Raw genomic sequence first — 17,763 nt, forward strand, 5'->3', positions numbered from 1 at the left:
TCCTTGCTTGCTGTTCTGTTTTTCTACTTTACCTAAATGCAACTTACTTTAAGCATGCATTATTAGTAACATCCTACAGTAAAATTAAGCTATTATATAACCCATTTGTCGATCTCAGCCAATTTCTTCTATCTTTTTCTATGTCTATTTATGACGTACATCCAGACTGCACGTCCTTTTTTTTCCTCTCCATGTTTATTTTAAAAAGAAGTGATTAAAAAAAAAAGATCTATTAAAAAAAAAAGCAACACTAGAGGGTGGTGGGGTTTTTGGCCAACAATTGAAAACAAATTTAAGTGGGAGGGGGAAGGAAGGGAAGAGAATCCAATTCTTAACAACAAAAAATATCCAAATGATGAAAGTGTCCCTAGACTGCTTTGTCTGTTCCTTTCAATGTGTGCATCTGGTTCGTTCATCTTTGAAAGTGTGTGGAATAATTTTTTCTTTAAAAATAAAATTTTAAAACCCCACAATTGTTCTTATCTCCCTTCTTCCTGGGAACAAAGTGCTCTTTTTCATTTTTTGCTTTTTTTTTTAGTATATCTCTACATAGTTATATTTTGATGTATTTCTTTTCAATGGTTGAATTTCTATCTTAGATTTGGTTTGTTCCAATCTAATAATGAAAAAAACAAACAAAACAAAAGAGTTATGAATTGTTTTCTGCAATTTTTCCCTCTATTTCCCTCTTTAAATAAGGAACTACTTCACTGGCAGAATCCTACAGCTGTATTTTTGAGATTCTCCAGAGAATCTGAATATAAAAGCAATCTAATTTGAGAGTGGGGAACGGGTGTGCCAACACAGTCATTACATTCAAAACAATGATTTGATGTGCTCAAGAAATTATTGTCTCAAATTCTTGACAATACTGATGTCAATTTGATGGACTTCAGAAAAGATGATTCTTAGAAGGAGGAGGCTGTGGGTAGCTACAGATGAAGTTGTTCTAATTCCAATGCATAAAACTAGTTTCCTTGTTTTTTTGTTTTACTCTCTGGTTGTTGCTGTTGTTGTTGTTGTTGTTATTATTATTATTATTATTATTATTATTAGTTTTCGTATTTTTACTGCTATTTTTAGTAGGGAAATGTTTTAACTGTTTTTATAATTTGAGAACATTTAATGAAAATGTAAATATTAATACTATAATTATTAATTTTTTGTAACTTGCATGTTGAAGAAGTTGCAGCTTAGGGTTTGTGAGATTGTCAATGTTAGAGTTCTGTTCTTTCTTTTTGTTGATGGGCATGAATATGCTCATTTGTTTTTGTATATTGCCCATCCCTTCCTTACAGCCAGAAGCTCTAATGCTGCTAGATCACTCCGTACCGCCCTTACATGGACATGGCAACTGACTTACACATTCACTCCCATCATCTTCATCTCCTGTGTAGTACACTCATAGATTTTTACACTCCCACTCCATCCACCCTAGGCATTTTTTCTTCCCATAAGTTCCCCTCCACCACCCCTTTCTTTAGCATTGTTAAAATTTTATGTGCAGTCATCCATTCCTTAAAACACACACACACAAAAATTATAGAAAAAAAGAAAATGTTTAAAAAAATATATATCAAATTGACCAAAAAGGCAAAAAAGCAACAAACTTTGCTTTTCAAAAAACATTATATATGTAGATATGCAAACAAGCAAAAGTAAATTCTATAAAATGTACAGGATTTTTCAACTGTAATATGCTAATAACTTTACATAAGATAAAAAAATACAACCAAAAACAGCAGAAAAAAAACAAGTTTAAATTTGTTAAGGTGCAAGATTTTTTTCTTTTCATGTTATGTGGTGTGGATGTATGTGTTGTTGCCTCCCTGTATCGCCCTTTGTTGTAAAACAATTATATTAAAAAAGAAATAATAAACATTTTGCTAAAAAAGTTTTTAAGAAACAACAATGAAAAAAAGCAAGTTACAAGAATGTGGCAATGCTACTTGTCCAAGAGCATTCTTACACAACTTTCTTTTGTAAATTTTTCCTTTCATGCCAAAAAACATGCGGGCAATTTGTTGATGTAAGTTGACTGTTATGAAATCAATGTGGTATGCTTTCTAAATATTTTTATGTATTTTTGATGACTTTTTTTTAAAGGAAATAATGTTTTTGATTTTCGTAATTTTTTTCAGTTCTCGTAGGTTTTAATCTTTCTTTTGCTGATAAAGTGAATGACTTGTTATGTTTTTCCTTTTTCTGACCTTGTTGCTGTGGCGTTTTTATTTTCTAGTATATGGTTTTGTTTTAGGAAAAATGTATAAGTTCATTTATTTATTTTTTAATCAGTTTGTATTTGCCTTTATGTTATGTCCTCATTGTATTGTCAATTACCAGATTGTATTGTGCATAGGAGGGGGAGAAGGAGCCTGTGGTAGTTTGCTCCTATTCTTTCTCGGTCCCTCTCTAGAGCTTTCTTTCCCCTTTCCCTTTCCGAAAATGGATCACCAGTAATGCTACTTTCTTTCACACTACTTAAATTGTATGTAGCCTGGTGGTGTAGCCTTCATGTCATGTAAAAAATGATGAGACTTCTTTAGCATTGTGGTAGCTCTCAGGGTCTTCTTACTGCAGGTCTACATCATTCCTACTTTATTCTCATGAAAGTGTTTTATTTCTATCAATTTTCTTCATTGCTGATTATCTGCCTGATGTCCAGTCTAAATGATACTCTCAAGTGTACTCTTACCAGGTAAATGAACCCATCATATTATGACTAGTATCAGGCTTGCTAATATCATCCAGAAATAGTGCATTGGGCAGACACTTTCCTACTGAAACTCACATCCTGAACCTCTAAAATTTCCTTGCTTCAAAAGAGATTTGGATTAATTTCTTTAAAAAGCAACGAGTAAAAGTAAGAAAAAGCTGTACTTCCTTATAAGCACGTATGTTTTCACCATTCCTACATAGTAATGCTGTGCTCAATAGGTATCTTAGGTTCAGCTGTCAAGTCGCTTGAACAACTGATGGTGAAAACAGAACAAATAATTATGCTGAGTGGGAAGCTGTCACCCATTAATAATAAAAATACTGATGGCAGAGGGCATGTTTCAATTGGTTCAGAGCAGTTCACTGTCAGGGCACCAAAATACTTGGTTTTGCTCTAGAATCCTGCCTGCAGACACAATGTCAGGTCCTCTCTGGAAGGTATTAATATCTGTTTCACTGAAACTGCACGAAGGTGACCAAGAGTTTACAGCAATCAAACACAGCCCAGCATTAACACAGGATTCATGACCTCTCAAACTCTGTACCTTCCTATTGCTCATGAGCCATGTATTAGGAAGCACTGCAATAACTAATGTCTTCTAATATAATTTGGGAGGCTTAGGAAATGCTTTTCAACCAACTCCACCAGAAGAAGTACAGTTTTATCTAATCACTTTGAGGACTATATATTCTCTGAAAGGAAAAGAACATATCTGAGATGAAAAGTTGCAGTATTCCATTGTGGAAATGATGTTTTTCTCTCTACTACTGACTGTCAATTGCAATTAAATCAGACTGCAAAGGGTAGAAAATATTAAGAATGTTCATCTACTAGTTTTCGTGTTAGCATCATCTTTCCTGTGAATCAGGGACTATGTTCTGAATAATTTCCCCTTTTTATCCTCAGAGGACTCAAAGGAGAATTAACTAAAACACCATTAGACTGAAATTTATGAACTCAGTCATTTAATAAGGAATTATTGTGTTGATACAGAGGGGAAAAAGGTAAGGAATTATTTTCTGTGGCAAGTATTTAATACTGAAAGTAGAGTCAAACTTCAGAGGAACAGCCTAAGAATAAAATGAAAATGACAAAGTTTGGATGCAGAATTTCAAGTGCCTGCAGAAATGGATGAGTTGTGCAGCCTTTATGGATGGCATTTAAAAGCTCTTCAGCCACAGCTGGAAAAGAGAGAGATAAGGGTGTGTCCCTTATCATCATCAGGAGAAGATGAATCTTTCAGGCTTCATTTTTATGTGCCTTTTGCCTGTATCAGTTTGATGCCTGAGACTCCAGTGAAGTAGTTGTGGCTCTAAAGGTGAAAGCTGGCAGCTGCTACAGTTTTTCAGGTTGTTTTTTTTTTCTTTTTTTTTTTCTTGGTGCCCTCTGCATTCATGACTCACCCACAACATCCTCACAGTTCATAAGGCCTCTATTAAATTTTTAACACTCTGTCTTTTCCAGTGGCAGAGAACTGGAGATCAGCCCCAGAGGTATGAATTATATATCTATAAATACGCTCATAAAGCAAAAAGCAGGGCAGCTCCAAGGCTAAAGCAGACCTTTTATATCCCCAATGATCTTGGTACTTTAAAGAAAAGCACAACTCCGTGAAAATAGTATATGTGCTAGATTTAAAGGCTAACTTTTAAGGAATATATGCACACTGTGTTTTCTTTGTGGAATGAGAAGGCCAAGCAGAGGACTGGGCTGCTTGGTATAAGGTTTCCCACCTCACAGACCTCAGTTTTGTCAGTGCTGCTTCCAGTTTGCTGTTCAGTAATTTTTTTGCAACTATACTGTTGATGGGCAAACTAATTTTGCATCTATATCACTGCAGAGGAAACCATTTTGTCTGTTTCCATTTTGTTTAATTCTTTGGCATTGTGTTGCCAACAGAAGCTTTTTAAAAACCATATTTCTGTTTGGGAAACATCCATTCCCTGCTTAGGAGAGAAAGGAGAGAGTAGGTGAAAATTAAATCTGGAAAATCCTTGTGAAATCTTTGGATTGCTAATGTAATCCTGAACTTGCAGCATACCAGTGAACACTGTTAACTGGTGCTTAACAGCCAACAGAAAAAGGGGGGAAGAAACTCGTAACTACCAGGAAACAGCCCATATGATCCACAAACAGAATCTAAATCTCATATGAATATTTGTTTTGAAGACATGGCCCAAACTGGGTGGCAGCCTTGCCATTTTTTTTTAAGCACAGAACAATTTGGAAATTAAAACTGTAAGTTTTATTTAAGACTGCAAAGCATTAATTTTGCAATTGAAAAAATCGTAGACACAGTGAGAAAATAAAAACTTCAGCTAGGAAAATACAAACATAAAACCAGTCTCAAATGTATTACCCTTCCAAATTGTGATGTAAGGTTTTTCAGGGGCTCCTCTTCAACTTTTTCTAGAGATGCAAATCTTTAAAGCACTAGCCTCCCACAGGAAACCTTTCAAGATCCAAATCCCATGTAAGACATTATCTTGGCAATCGAGTGGCACTTTGTCTTTTAAATCTTTCAGTGCTTACCTTTAAACAAACTTGGGGCCCTGGGCAAGACGCACCACTTCTCCACCAAAGGACCACCAGCTCTAGGCAGCTTCCTGCTGCATCAGCTGTCATTTTGTGAAAGATGGTTCCCCCTACAGGCACACGTATCATCTGCCTGTCATCAGACTCCCCCTTGTGTCTCTTACGAGTAGAAATGTAGTACCAGTAACAGAGTTGTTTGCAGGTATGCTATGAAAGTTTGCACTTGCTCCCCTCCATAGATATTGGCGATCACGTTTTAACACTTTCCTGGAAGCTTTTCAGAATTTACATTCCGTTATCCTTAAATAACATATTTCTTTTAGACTGAGCGGCATTTTTATCACGCCATTTTAAAGGATGTTTTAACTTCTCTATAAATCACATACCCCAAGAAGTATTCATTGTGCTTTCATCCTATTAGACCTACAACTTCTAGCTTGCTGTGAGTTTCGCATAGATGCCTAACATACCAATAAAACAGAAGCCAGATTTGATACCTAGACTGCTTTTTCTGAGTTACTTTCTCCCACACGGCTTTTTTTCAGTCTCAGTTTCTTCCATTACAGACAGAAAGAAAAATAAAAACTGCAAAGTATCATTACCAGCCTTACAGCCATCTCCCTGATACTCCCCAAAAGTATGTTGTCTTAAGTAAATGTAACAAATGAACTCTTCCATGGGGAAGTGATTCCTAATGAAGGACCTTTAACAGTCTCTTTATTTCTTTAGTATACAGGTAAACATAGTATGGATCATTGGACAATTTGGAATAAAACTGGAGATGAGATTAAATAATTGTATGGGAAATAAAAGTTAATCCAGTCTTCCTGGTATGAAAGTTATTTCTCTTCTCATACATTGTGAGAGTAAAACTTTGTAAAACTCATTCCTGATTCTGTCCTGTTGTCTTCCATACAACAGACTTGCTGGAATGAAAAAGCTCTGATCTGCTTTCCATCACTTTTGTGAAACCCCATTTACCATAGCAATTCTATCAACTTTTCTTAACATTTCAGGAAGACCGTGATCGTTTTTATAGTTGCAGTAGTCTTGATCATTGGCTCAAGTCCTCGACAGCAACAAAAACTGTAGAACTATGACCAGGGTTTAAAGGCAAGGGTTACTGGGGCAAAAGAAAGGTCTTCATATTAAATGTAAGATATTTCTGATTCCTTCAAGAAAATGAATTGTTAATAGGGCCAAAAGAATTTATCTTTGGAAGAAAACTGCCCAAAATATTGCCCCAGTGGGTGGCAGATCAACTGCATACCGATGCTGTGTGCCACTATAATAGATTTTAAGAGCAAAGGCACTTCAAAGCCCTAGATGAGCAATTAAAAGCTGCCAAACTGATTTCTTTCCAATTGGGTGTCACAGATGGTGAATGAAAATCACAGATGAATACTACTTTTTAACAGCAAAAAACTGATCTTAAAAAATCATTTAAAAGGACACTACCTGCCTGTGACTTTCTGGAGCTTAAATTCCCCACTCACGCAATTTGATGTAATGCGCACTGAAATGCTATTATTTTTATTCATTTTTTTACTGGACTCACGGATGATCTTTCCCTCTGAGGCATACTCCAAGTTTATCCTGAGACCACCTGTTTGCATAGATTATAGATGCCCTACTCTAGCCACGGGTAGGGCTTCTGGACATATATAAATCATATTATGTGCTCTAGTTTCTACATTGCACAGAAAACAGCTCAGATGCATGAGCACAAAATGCTGTGTAGCCATTTGGCAGACTACACTTTCTGCTTTTTACATAATTTTTTTAAGATATGTAGTTTGAAGAGATTGGCATTATTTTACACATATGATACTTATTTCTTTGTCTTCTATCCAGCAACAAAAGTGGTATGAACATGCTGAGGAAGCTCAGAAAACTAAGCAACATATTCAAATTGGCCCTTTGTATCTTAGCTTAAAACTAACTCTGCATGAAAGTATGCAAAGTACCACATTTCTTATTTTGGCCTAATTTCTACCCTGGTATCTCCGAGATAAATCTGACTGTTTCAATTGATTAAACTGTGTCACCACTTAGTTTCTCATTAAGGATAAGAATAAGCCATATTGCTAGTTCAGCTATCCAGATTTAATCAGTCTGTTAAGTACTTTTTTTCAGTATATTGCTATATTCAATATGTAATTTGTTCAAATATATTGCTCTCCAAATATATTTAGAAGGGATTATGATTTTAGACCACATTATTTATAGAACTCCCATGGACGTTACTGGCAGTATTCAATGGGGAACAAGTGCATGTAATATATAGTGTAGACAGGAGAGAGCAGAATTTTGACCCTGATGCTGCTCAGCATTGTAACAATGCCAAACTGTTCATTAGCAGTTATTAATACATAAGTAAAAGCCAGAATTATTTATTTAGAAGCTAAAATGCCTTTTGCATATCTTTCCTTAAGCCATGGTGAGTATAAATCAAAATTTCCCATGCATTAGAAATACTTCTTACTGAGTTGCGCTCCTTCCAAGAAATCTAGATGACTACTCATGGTGTCAGATGAACTCTTCAGTTTATATTTAAAGCAGCTAACTTAAGTGGCTAGCTAAAGAAAAATTACCCAAGAGAGAATTTATACACAAACTTTCAAAAGCAATATGGCTCACCCTAAAAAAGTGTCAGCGACCTGTATGTCAGCAGAAGACTATGTAATCTGAACTAAATTAATTAGATAAATTAATTATGCTTCCACATCAGAATAAAACAGTGGAGTGTTAATTACCCTCAAAAGTAGAAGTACAGTCATATTACAAGATATAGACAAAACAGGACTACTACCCTAAGAGTAGCAATATTGCTGCTCAGAAATCAAGTCTTAGAAATGATGCACTGATTTTCTTGTTTCAGTTGCAGCTTATACTGTGGTAAGGTACAAATGTTATAGCATTGTTCTACTTCAAGGGTAGACCATAAGTCCACCTCATTTTTAGCCCTCTGTAGGCAGGTAGCCATCATGTTAGGAAAAAGCAGCACTGATCACAGCTATCTGCGTATCAAGAGGTAACAGTAAGTGTGAAGACAACTTTTGCAGTACACTCCTGGGCTCAAGTGTCCTTATTCAGTTATATCATCAATCACAATATGTCTATCTTAATTTTTAATCAAATTATAGTAAAAGAATATCAAGAAGAACAGAAGATGAAGATAGTATGGCATTAGTAGCCCCAAAAGATGCAAGGAAAGGGTCATCCCTAGTGTCGAACAGAATGGTAAAGAAAGATTAAAAAGAAATGAACAAGCGTTGAGTAGAGGTCTCTACCTTCGCAGACCCCAGTAAGTACTTGGTTCTTATTCCATCCCTCACTTTCATGAACTTTCCCACAATTTAAAAACCAGGCAACAATCAAGAAGAAATGGATGAATGGGAAAGGCCTTATAAACTGCTACAGAAGGTGAGCAGACTTGAATGGCAAAGAAGAAATAGCAATATTAGTTTAAATGAAAAGAATCAGAGGAGGAAAAACTGGCAAGATGAGTGGTAAAATCCACCTAGGAGAACATTGCTCTATGGAAGTCTAAAATAATTCATTTGGACAGCCTTGTAACCAAATGCTTAAGAAAGATCCCTACTAAAAATTGATGTCCACAGAGTCACTTGAGAGTATCTTCAAGAATCAAAAACTTTGGGTCCCAAAAAATTCAGAGTATTTCACTGTATGTACCTAGCATAGGCTAAAAGAGGGAGGAAATGGAACATGCAGTTTATCAACGTCAAAGCAGGGTGGGAGGGAAGAATGAAAGGCACCCTCAGGAAAGTATGGTGGTAGTGTAGTTAGGGTGAGAAACCCGATCCCTGACACTTTTTCGTAATGCCCAAATCTTCTCTTGCCCTTGAGTTAAGTGAATTGAAAATGGTGTGTTGTGTCATTAAAATGTACTAATCTTCTTTTTTTTCTCTTTTCCATCCCAGGAGGTGAATTAGTTATCCCTCTACTTGTAGAAGACCCTTTAGATATCCCTCCTATTGCTACTCGTGCACCTTTCATTACACTTCCCCCTACCTTTCGCCCCCTCCTCACCATTATTGAGACCACCAAAGATTCCCTGTCCATGACCTCTGAGGCGGGGTTACCTTGCTTGTCGGACCAAGGCAGCGATGGTTGTGATGATGATGGCTTGGTGATATCTGGGTATGGCTCAGGGGAAACCTTTGACTCTAACCTACCCCCTACTGATGATGAAGATTTTTACACCACCTTCTCCTTGGTAACAGATAAGAGTCTTTCCACTTCAATCTTCGAAGGTGGCTACAAAGCACACGCACCCAAGTGGGAATCCAAGGACTTTAGACCTAACAAAGTCTCCGAAACTGGTAGGACTACTACCACGTCTTTGTCCCCTGAGCTGATCCGCTCCACAGCTTCGTCCTCGACTGGGATGGTGCCCAAATTGCCAGCCGGCAAAATGAATAACCGTGAGCTCAAACCCCAGCCTGACATAGTCTTGCTTCCGTTGCCCACTGCCTATGAGCTAGACAGCACAAAGCTGAAGAGCCCGCTAATCACTTCCCCCATGTTCCGTAATGTGCCCACAGCAAACCCCACGGAGCCGGGAATCAGACGGGTTCCGGGGGCCTCAGAGGTGGTCCGCGAGTCGAGCAGCACAACGGGGATGGTCGTCGGCATTGTGGCTGCTGCCGCCCTCTGCATCCTCATCCTCCTGTACGCCATGTACAAGTACAGGAACAGGGACGAGGGGTCCTATCAGGTGGACGAGACGCGGAACTACATCAGCAACTCAGCCCAGAGCAACGGCACGCTCGTGAAGGAGAAGCAGCAGAGCTCAAAGAGCGGCCACAAGAAACAGAAAAACAAGGACAAAGAGTATTATGTGTAAAAAAGAATACTTATTTATATATAAATATATAAATACTTAATGCGATTTAACTGAAATATCAGAACCGTTGCAGTGAACGAGATTGGGAGATATCGTTTGTGGGAAAAAGTATTGGGAAAAAAAAATTCAGCAGTGACTGTTAGTGTCTCAGTCATCGCTTGGAGTCAGCAAACTCTGCCCTAATGTATTATAAAGCACACTTAGCGTTCTGGAGATGGCGCGCACAGCTCTGCCCTGTTAGTGAACTTGGACGTCTCCAAATCTCCTCCTCCGCTGAACTTTCTGCAAAGGTAGAAGACTTCATGGCTTACTTGTTTCGTATCTCCAAGTGAGTCTTTAACAATGTTCGTGATCCCTGACTGTATCGATAATTTTTCAGTTTACTTATATAAAAAAAAAAGGAAGGAAAAAGAAAAAAATGCAAACATTATTAAACAACAAAAAAATATTGAACAAACTGATCTGGCCATGTCCAGCATGCATATAATTTTTTGAGATTGGAGGAGGGGAATAAATGATTTTGGAGATTGTTGTTTTTTTGGTTTGGTTTTGTTTTGTTTCTTGGGTTGTTTTTTGTTTGGGTTTTTTCGGTTACTTTTGGGTGTGGGAGGGAAGGGTGAAGAGGAACGGTGTGGGGGGTGAACCAGGACAGGAGTTGAGAAGAAATCTCAGAAAAAAAAACAAACCCATAATAAATAAAGAGAGACTATTGCCATATATGAACTCAAAAGCTACCCATGTTGTTTACTCTGCATATCTGGTTGTGTTGTCTCTAGAATCCGTTGTCTTGCAGTTAAGTTGTTTGCTAACAACGCAGTGAAAGTGTCTGATGGGTGGTGCTGAAGAAAATTATCATGAAAAGCTGGATCCCTTGGATCTGGCTCCAGTATTTGCAATTGAACTGAAGAATAGATGGGTTTGGGTCTGTTCTGATCAGTCATTGGCTTTATTTGAGAATATCCCTTAGTATGCATTAGCACAGCCAAACTGTGGTTAAAGGGATGTGAAGATTCAGAAAAGAATGCTTAAAAAATGGTTAACCATTCTGAGCTGAATATACCATGCAAAAATAAAGGAGCCTTCTTCTGGGTTCTGGTTCTGTGACTGATTGCAATGCATGCAAAAACCAATAATAAATCAGTTTAATAAAGAGATCAGAAAGACACCACTGGAGTTCAACTTGTGACAAGACCCATAAAAGTCAGAAAAGCTAAACACTTGTAAAAGAATGCAAAATACATAGTGTTTTTGACATAAAACTGTTTTTCATATGTAATATTTTGATTTTGTAACTTGACATTTCAGATCATCTCTGTCTTTCCATTTGCCCTATTCTCCCTTTTCCTTCTCTTTTATATAAAAGAAAATAAATAAAGCTGCTGTGACACACAAAAAATAATAAAGAAAAAAGGCATTTAATAATATTATATATATATATACACACAGATATATTTATCATGGTATGTTTGATGGGACAACTGGAACAGAAGTTCTGTTATGATCTTAATGTGGAATGAGAATGTTCTTGAAGAACAAAGTAAAATGAAACAGACAACAAAAGCAAACCTTAAAATGTGAGAACAGTGTGTGTTTTAGCTTTGTCACAGTTACCTGTGTCAAAAAAAAAATCTGAAATTTTGTTTACATATTTTACTACTTTTTTTTTTGCTAGTATAATTTCTATATGGATACCCTGATGGCGTATATACTGTTTTATGGTTAAATTGGGAACGTCTTTTGTTTTTATTTAACTTATTTAATTTGGGTGTTTGGTTTCTACATTTTCCCAGTTATTGTGAAAAGGATTATCTTACTGTACAGAACAATAGCCAGGTGGTTTGATGGCCATGCCTATCATGTGCAAAAAAGCAAATGAGGGATAGAGAGACAGAGAGGAAAACAACAAAAAACAAGATGGATTGAGAACTCTGGAATATCAGAAATGTACACTTTTTCTGTATACGGATGAAAACTAATCAGCTGTTTAGGTTTAGAAATCTACTCTTGCTGGTGTTTATAAGTCGCATGAATATTTGACTTTGAAGAAGTGTCATCAAATACACACACGCACATGGGAACTTAAATTCAAAAAAACAGCCTTCTCAAACATTTAGAGAAAGCGCTTTCATGTTAACAAATATTTTCAGTGCGTGTATGTGTGCGTGTGTGTGGTGCGTGTGCGTGTGTGCGAGGTTGAGCTTTTTTTTCCTTTTTTATTTTTTATACTAAAAAGAAAAAAAAAGACAGGTTTTAAAAAGGTATGAAAGCACGATTTTAGATGACTTAACTGGCCGAAGCTATATAAAGTTGATTATATCTTGATGTCTGTAAAAGATTGCTGTTCTTGGAGTCTTGGAGTCTTGTGAAATGATTTCCTGCTTTCTTTCTTCCTTTCCTTTTTGCTTTCCTTTTTTAAGTTATGGGAAAAAGATTTACTCTTTCCTTTTTTTGTGTAAGTTTCTATTGGACAGTTTTTGGGAACATGTGCATTTCTGTATGTGGGCTTCTACCATATCCCTGTTGCTTTATGGACAATCTTAAGAATTTTTATTTGAGTTACCGTGATGTTATTGCTTTTTTCCCCTTTCTTTTTCTTCTTCCTTTTTGATTCTTTTTCTTTTCTTATTTGCATTTTGTTTAAAGATATGCTTAGCAATAAAATGTTCTTCCCAAAGCCCTGGATGTTGCTGGGTTTTTATTTCCAAAAGACTTCAGGGAAATTCCAGACCTTTAAAGGTGAAGAGTAGTCTGTGAAGCAGGTATCCCCCATCCCACGGGAGTGTCTAGCCACCAGATTACAGAATCATGTTCACGTTTGTATTCTTTCGTTAATCTTGGACTAGATGACCTTTAAAGGTCCCTTCCAACCCGAACTATTCTATGATTCTATGATTAATTCTTTCCTTTGCAGGGACATAAATCCAACTTGAGTGTGGTGTCTACCTCACACCACTCCCAACCCCTTGTCCCCCACCACCACTTCAGTGCGGTAAAGAGTAGTTCTCTGGAATATGGGTTTCAGTGACCTCAGATAAAAGCATACCTAGGACATTGACTTAGTATGCCCTTTCTAATGTGCTGCCTGTTTTCAGTCTCACTTTGAAGTGTGTAGCTCTTCCCATGATTTTTATGGGATTCTGGATTCCTCTTCTGTGGCCAGGAGTCTATGTTCAATGATGTGCTGCAGCAGCTGAATCCTTTGGGGGATTTGGCTAGCCAATTTGATACAGAAAAGTGTTCACATCATTTTATATGAGGACCTAACTTAGGTCCTGTGAATTTATCTATGACTTTCCACGCACTACCTAAGGAACACAGTTTACTTACTTCGGGTGCTATGGGTCAGACTTAGGTACCTAAAGTAGGTGGTCTGAGTGTTCGCTTCCTTCCAGGTAGGCTCTGAGGCTCCCAAAACCCCCATCACAGCTGCTGCCTGCCCCTTGTTGTCCTAATGGGCATTATAGGCTATTATTATTCTGGCCATCATGCAAAATTGCCAATATCCTGTCTTTCTTTAGCAAGTTGTGCAGAACTTCAGTTCACAGGGTAGTTTTTATCAAATTAGATCTTCCCAAGCTAGCTGCAAGATTTGACTTTTTAGAGGCATCTGGAGGTCAGCCAAACAAGTGTTTCATAGCCCTTTCATTTTTCAACCAAGGATGACTTAACCTTTTTTTTTTCTTTTTTTTTTTTCCTTAGGCAGAATCCACAGCTCTTTTAGCAGCGTTTTCCACAGGTTTCATTTACAACCAAATTAGACTCAGGATAAACTGATTCTTCAGGTATTCCCTGTGATTTTCTACATTGTTTTTGCTCACATGTTTGCATGGGTGAGAATATGTATGTGTATGTACATGTGAGGTTTTTATAATTTTACTGTTTTCACTTCTTTTGTGAATCATGTTCTGACACCTTACAGATCTTCACAAGTCTCAAACCCACAGGTTCTGGTCTAAACTCCACTCTCATTTCCCTCCCAAAATCATGAAATTCCTGGTTGATGACTGGTACCTAATATTCCCAGTACTGGAGTGGTCAGCTGGCACGTGGAAGTCTGAACCTAATTGCCTCTTCTAATATTGCAGAAAATTTCCTTGTCACCAAGCAGTTGGTGTTCTGAGAAAAGCATTTTCTTTTTTTTCTCAGTGCTTTTCTCAAAACCTGTTATACTTCATATCATTATGAAATATTATGTGAAGCAAGACATTTCAACCTGATTTACCCTAACCCTCTGGCTATAGTCACTCTTTTTTTCATTTTCTCTGTCACCTAATGACCATTTTATTACTTAGGCTAAATGAAAGTGTCATAAAGGAGATTTCATTGTTGCCTAAAAGGCTTGGGATTATTGTGTGTCTTTGGCTGATCACCGAATCATAGAATTGTTGAGGGTAAAGGGACCGCTGGAGATCATCTAGTCCAAGCACTACCTCCCCAAAGCAGGGTCAGCTACAGCGAGTTGCCCAGTTAAAAACCTGTGTCCAGTCAGGTTTTTAATATCTCCACATGTAAACTCCACAGCCTCTCTGGGCAACCTGTTCTAGTGTGACCACCCTCATTGTAAACAATTTTTGTTGTGGTTAGATGAAATGTAACATTTCTTGATTTATGCCCATTTCCTCTTACACTTTTTCATGGGGTACCACTGGGAAGAGCCTGGCTCCCTCTTCTTTACAACCTCCTTTCAGGTGTTTATACATATTGTTAAGATTCCCCATAAGCCTTCTCTTCTTCAGGCTGAGTAGTCCCAGCTCTCTCAGCCTCTCCTTGTACAACAGATGCTCCAATCCCTTATTCATCTTCATGGCCCTTTGCTGGACTCACTCCAGTATCTGCAAAATCTGGAGCAGACACAATTGCCTTACCACCATCACTGAGCTAGGGATATAGCTCTTTTCAAGGACCAGGGCTTGGCAGTTGCTCCAATGCTTCTCAGCATTTTCTACTGGTAAGCAACATCCCACTTACTGTATCACTTTTTGAAGATCCCTGTCTTAGATGCCTAGTTCTACTCTTCCCAAAACTGTTCAGCACATCTCTGCTTATTGCACAGTTGCAGAGGTCCTTTACAAGTGCTAAGCCAAGCCATGAAGATCCAAGCACTGATGGGCTCTAGCCTTCCCAGTCCTAGTGTTGCAGGAAAGGACTAGTGAGGAGCAGCTTTGATGCTGGTTCCTTTTCCAGATATTTCTGTCCGTGCCTCTGGGCTGGGCGGGAGGGCAGAGGTGCTGGTCTTCTCTGTAGTTTTTGTGCCTGACTGCTTTTCTTCCCCAAGAAGTGAGAAAATATTGATCGGACAGTTTTGAGATAATGATTAAAAAATATCCCTCCCCCTCAATTCCATAGTGGAAGTCTCTTCAGTCATAAGGTGGTGATGACTCCCAAGAAAGGCAAAGACACATGAATTGTAATTAATGGATGTGACTTGACACTTAAAGCCAAAGCTAAGCATGTTACTTTTATGGAGATGCAGTTTTTAAAGCTATCAGTCTGGAAGGGGCATGCAAGATCACAAAGTCCTGTCAAGTGCCCTATGAGCACGTACAGACAGTTACATGCAGCTGGTCCCATTTTATCATACATTGTCCCTAGCTGCCAAGGTTGGCACTGGCTCCCTAGAAGATGTTTCTCATATGGTAGAACAAATCACTACCTTTCCCTCCCCACATGCAAGCGGTGACGAAGAGATGGAAAGGCAACAAGACTTGCCTTCCAGCTGTCAGCATCACAGGATAGTCTTGGGTGAGCAGAGACACTAGCACAAGAAGAAAGACTATTGCCTGCTGTTCAGCTCCCTGGACGGGACCCTGGCTGGGCTCTGAGAGCACGTTTGCCAAGGTGGTAATGAAGTATTGCAACCAGGGGTGTCATGATAGATGCAGGAGGTTGGGGTGCGAGGTCTTGACTGATTCTTACATTTGTTGGGTTATTTAAGAATCAAAATTAGAAGCTTTTACTCAGTTTGGTAAAACAGTGCCTTACATATAGCAAGCTATCACACTCTGGTTTCTTTTCAGACCATACATGTTGCACAGTGCAGTATCTCCTGTCTGTCCTCAAATGTTTCCGATAACCTCCTTTCTCTGGAGAGTCTGTTCAGGTTGTCTTTCACAGACCAGCAAATATGGTGCCATTCAAGGTAAATTTTCAGTAAATGGTTGGCCTGCAGGGATTCAATGTTTATAATTTGGGCACGTGGATTGCATGAGAGAGGAACAGAGCACACACATGCAATAGATTATGTTGGACTGCATATAGCTGAAAAAGGGCTTAATTGTTAAAGGTATTAAGGTGGCTAATTCTTACTGAAAACAGGGGAAAGCAGCTACATAAATACCTTTAAAAATTGAGGCCATTTCAGCGTAATAGTCAGTCAGATAAAGTTAATCAGCTAGTGTTAATTGCTTGGGCTTTTGCAGTACCAAATGGTGTAGGCAAGTGGCGGACAAGGTTCCACTCTCTCTCCCTTACATGAGGTTTACAGAACTCACCTGCTTTCAGAGTGGGGTTCAAAATGAGAGATAGCTCAGGTCTGCTGTAAATTACCTGGAGAGAAGTCCATTTCAACATCCTAGGATGGAGCTGCATGAGCATGTTTTTTCCTTAAATTCAATTGAAGCAGACAAAAAAAAAAAAAATTGCATATAGTTCCATACCTTGTACAAAGCCAAGAGAAGCACAAACTTGTACTCCTGCCACCAAGCACAACTTAAAGCCACTCAGCAAGAGTTTTCATCTACCACTCCATGCATCTCTTTTGTCCACCTGTTCACAGAAGACAACCATGAGGCGATGTCCACATGGAGTCAGCAAAATCCTGAGCAAGCAGCTGGGAAAACCTTAGGCATGCTTTTCCTCAGTGGTTCATAAGCTGGGCACTATGCCTAACAGCTTTGGCTGGCGCACGTGGAAAATTAAACTCACTGGAAAAGATTTTTCAAAAAATATAGATATATTTGGTAATGTTGCCAAATCCTTTGGAACACTGTGAAAAAATTCACTCAGAGAGCATTTGGATTTCAAAAGTAGTTACATAAAGTGTTAAAACACTGGACCACAAAACAGGACTGAATCACACCATGGAAACAAAAATGCAAATGGGAAAAGTGAAGTCTCTGAAAACCATCAGTAATGGTATCTGAATGTCTTCCTTGGTTCAGATAGTTCTTCATAGTTCTCAGTTTTATCGCTTGGCCAGTAATTTACAGTTGGTACTACCAAGCGGTGGTAACAGCAAGTCTTTAGTAGAGTGGGGAAAGAGGTAAATGGAAGGATCATTCACAGGGTGATGAGGAACCCCCTTCTGAGGAACAGCTTCCGAGGGCTATTTGTAAGAGCAAATGAAGAGGGAGAGACAGAGCCTGCATGCAGCACACAGCCATGCACCCCATAAAGCAGCAGGTGAAGAACAGAGATTTGATTTCCAAAGCCAAGAATGCACGAGCTGAGCTGTGCTAGGGCTAAGAGTGTTTATGTAATTTGAATCAAGCCCTTTTCTCCACATGCATTATGAACTACAGTTTACTTGCACCACTGTTTTCTCCCCCAGAATCCCAACCTCACCCAGACATGAGGAGCAGGACACTTTCAGTAGGTCTGTTTGAACTCTCTAAGTATTTGATCTCTACCACTTCTTCTG

The 17,763-nt window shown here is 38.4% G+C and overlaps 1 protein-coding gene across 8 annotated transcripts in view; it reads left to right on the plus strand.

Annotated features, from left to right (window-relative positions):
• NRXN3 (neurexin 3) overlaps positions 1-10,507 on the plus strand; it is a 1,016,594-nt gene extending 1,006,087 nt beyond the window's left edge. For 4 of the 8 annotated variants that reach the window (XM_009319418.1, XM_009319419.1, XM_009319420.1 and 1 more), the window contains one exon: positions 9,823-10,242. In XM_009319418.1, the coding sequence (XP_009317693.1) occupies positions 9,823-10,124 (302 nt within the window). In that variant the 3' untranslated portion in view covers positions 10,125-10,242. Of the gene's footprint in view, positions 1-9,198 lie in introns of all 8 variants that reach the window. The other 4 variants (XM_009319413.1, XM_009319415.1, XM_009319416.1 and 1 more) reach the window with 2 other exon arrangements.
• The last annotated feature ends 7,256 nt before the right edge of the window (positions 10,508-17,763 follow it).

Source organism: Pygoscelis adeliae, unplaced genomic scaffold (assembly GCF_000699105.1).
Source record: "Pygoscelis adeliae isolate BGI_AS28 unplaced genomic scaffold, ASM69910v1 Scaffold71, whole genome shotgun sequence".
NCBI classification, from domain to species: domain Eukaryota; kingdom Metazoa; phylum Chordata; class Aves; order Sphenisciformes; family Spheniscidae; genus Pygoscelis; species Pygoscelis adeliae.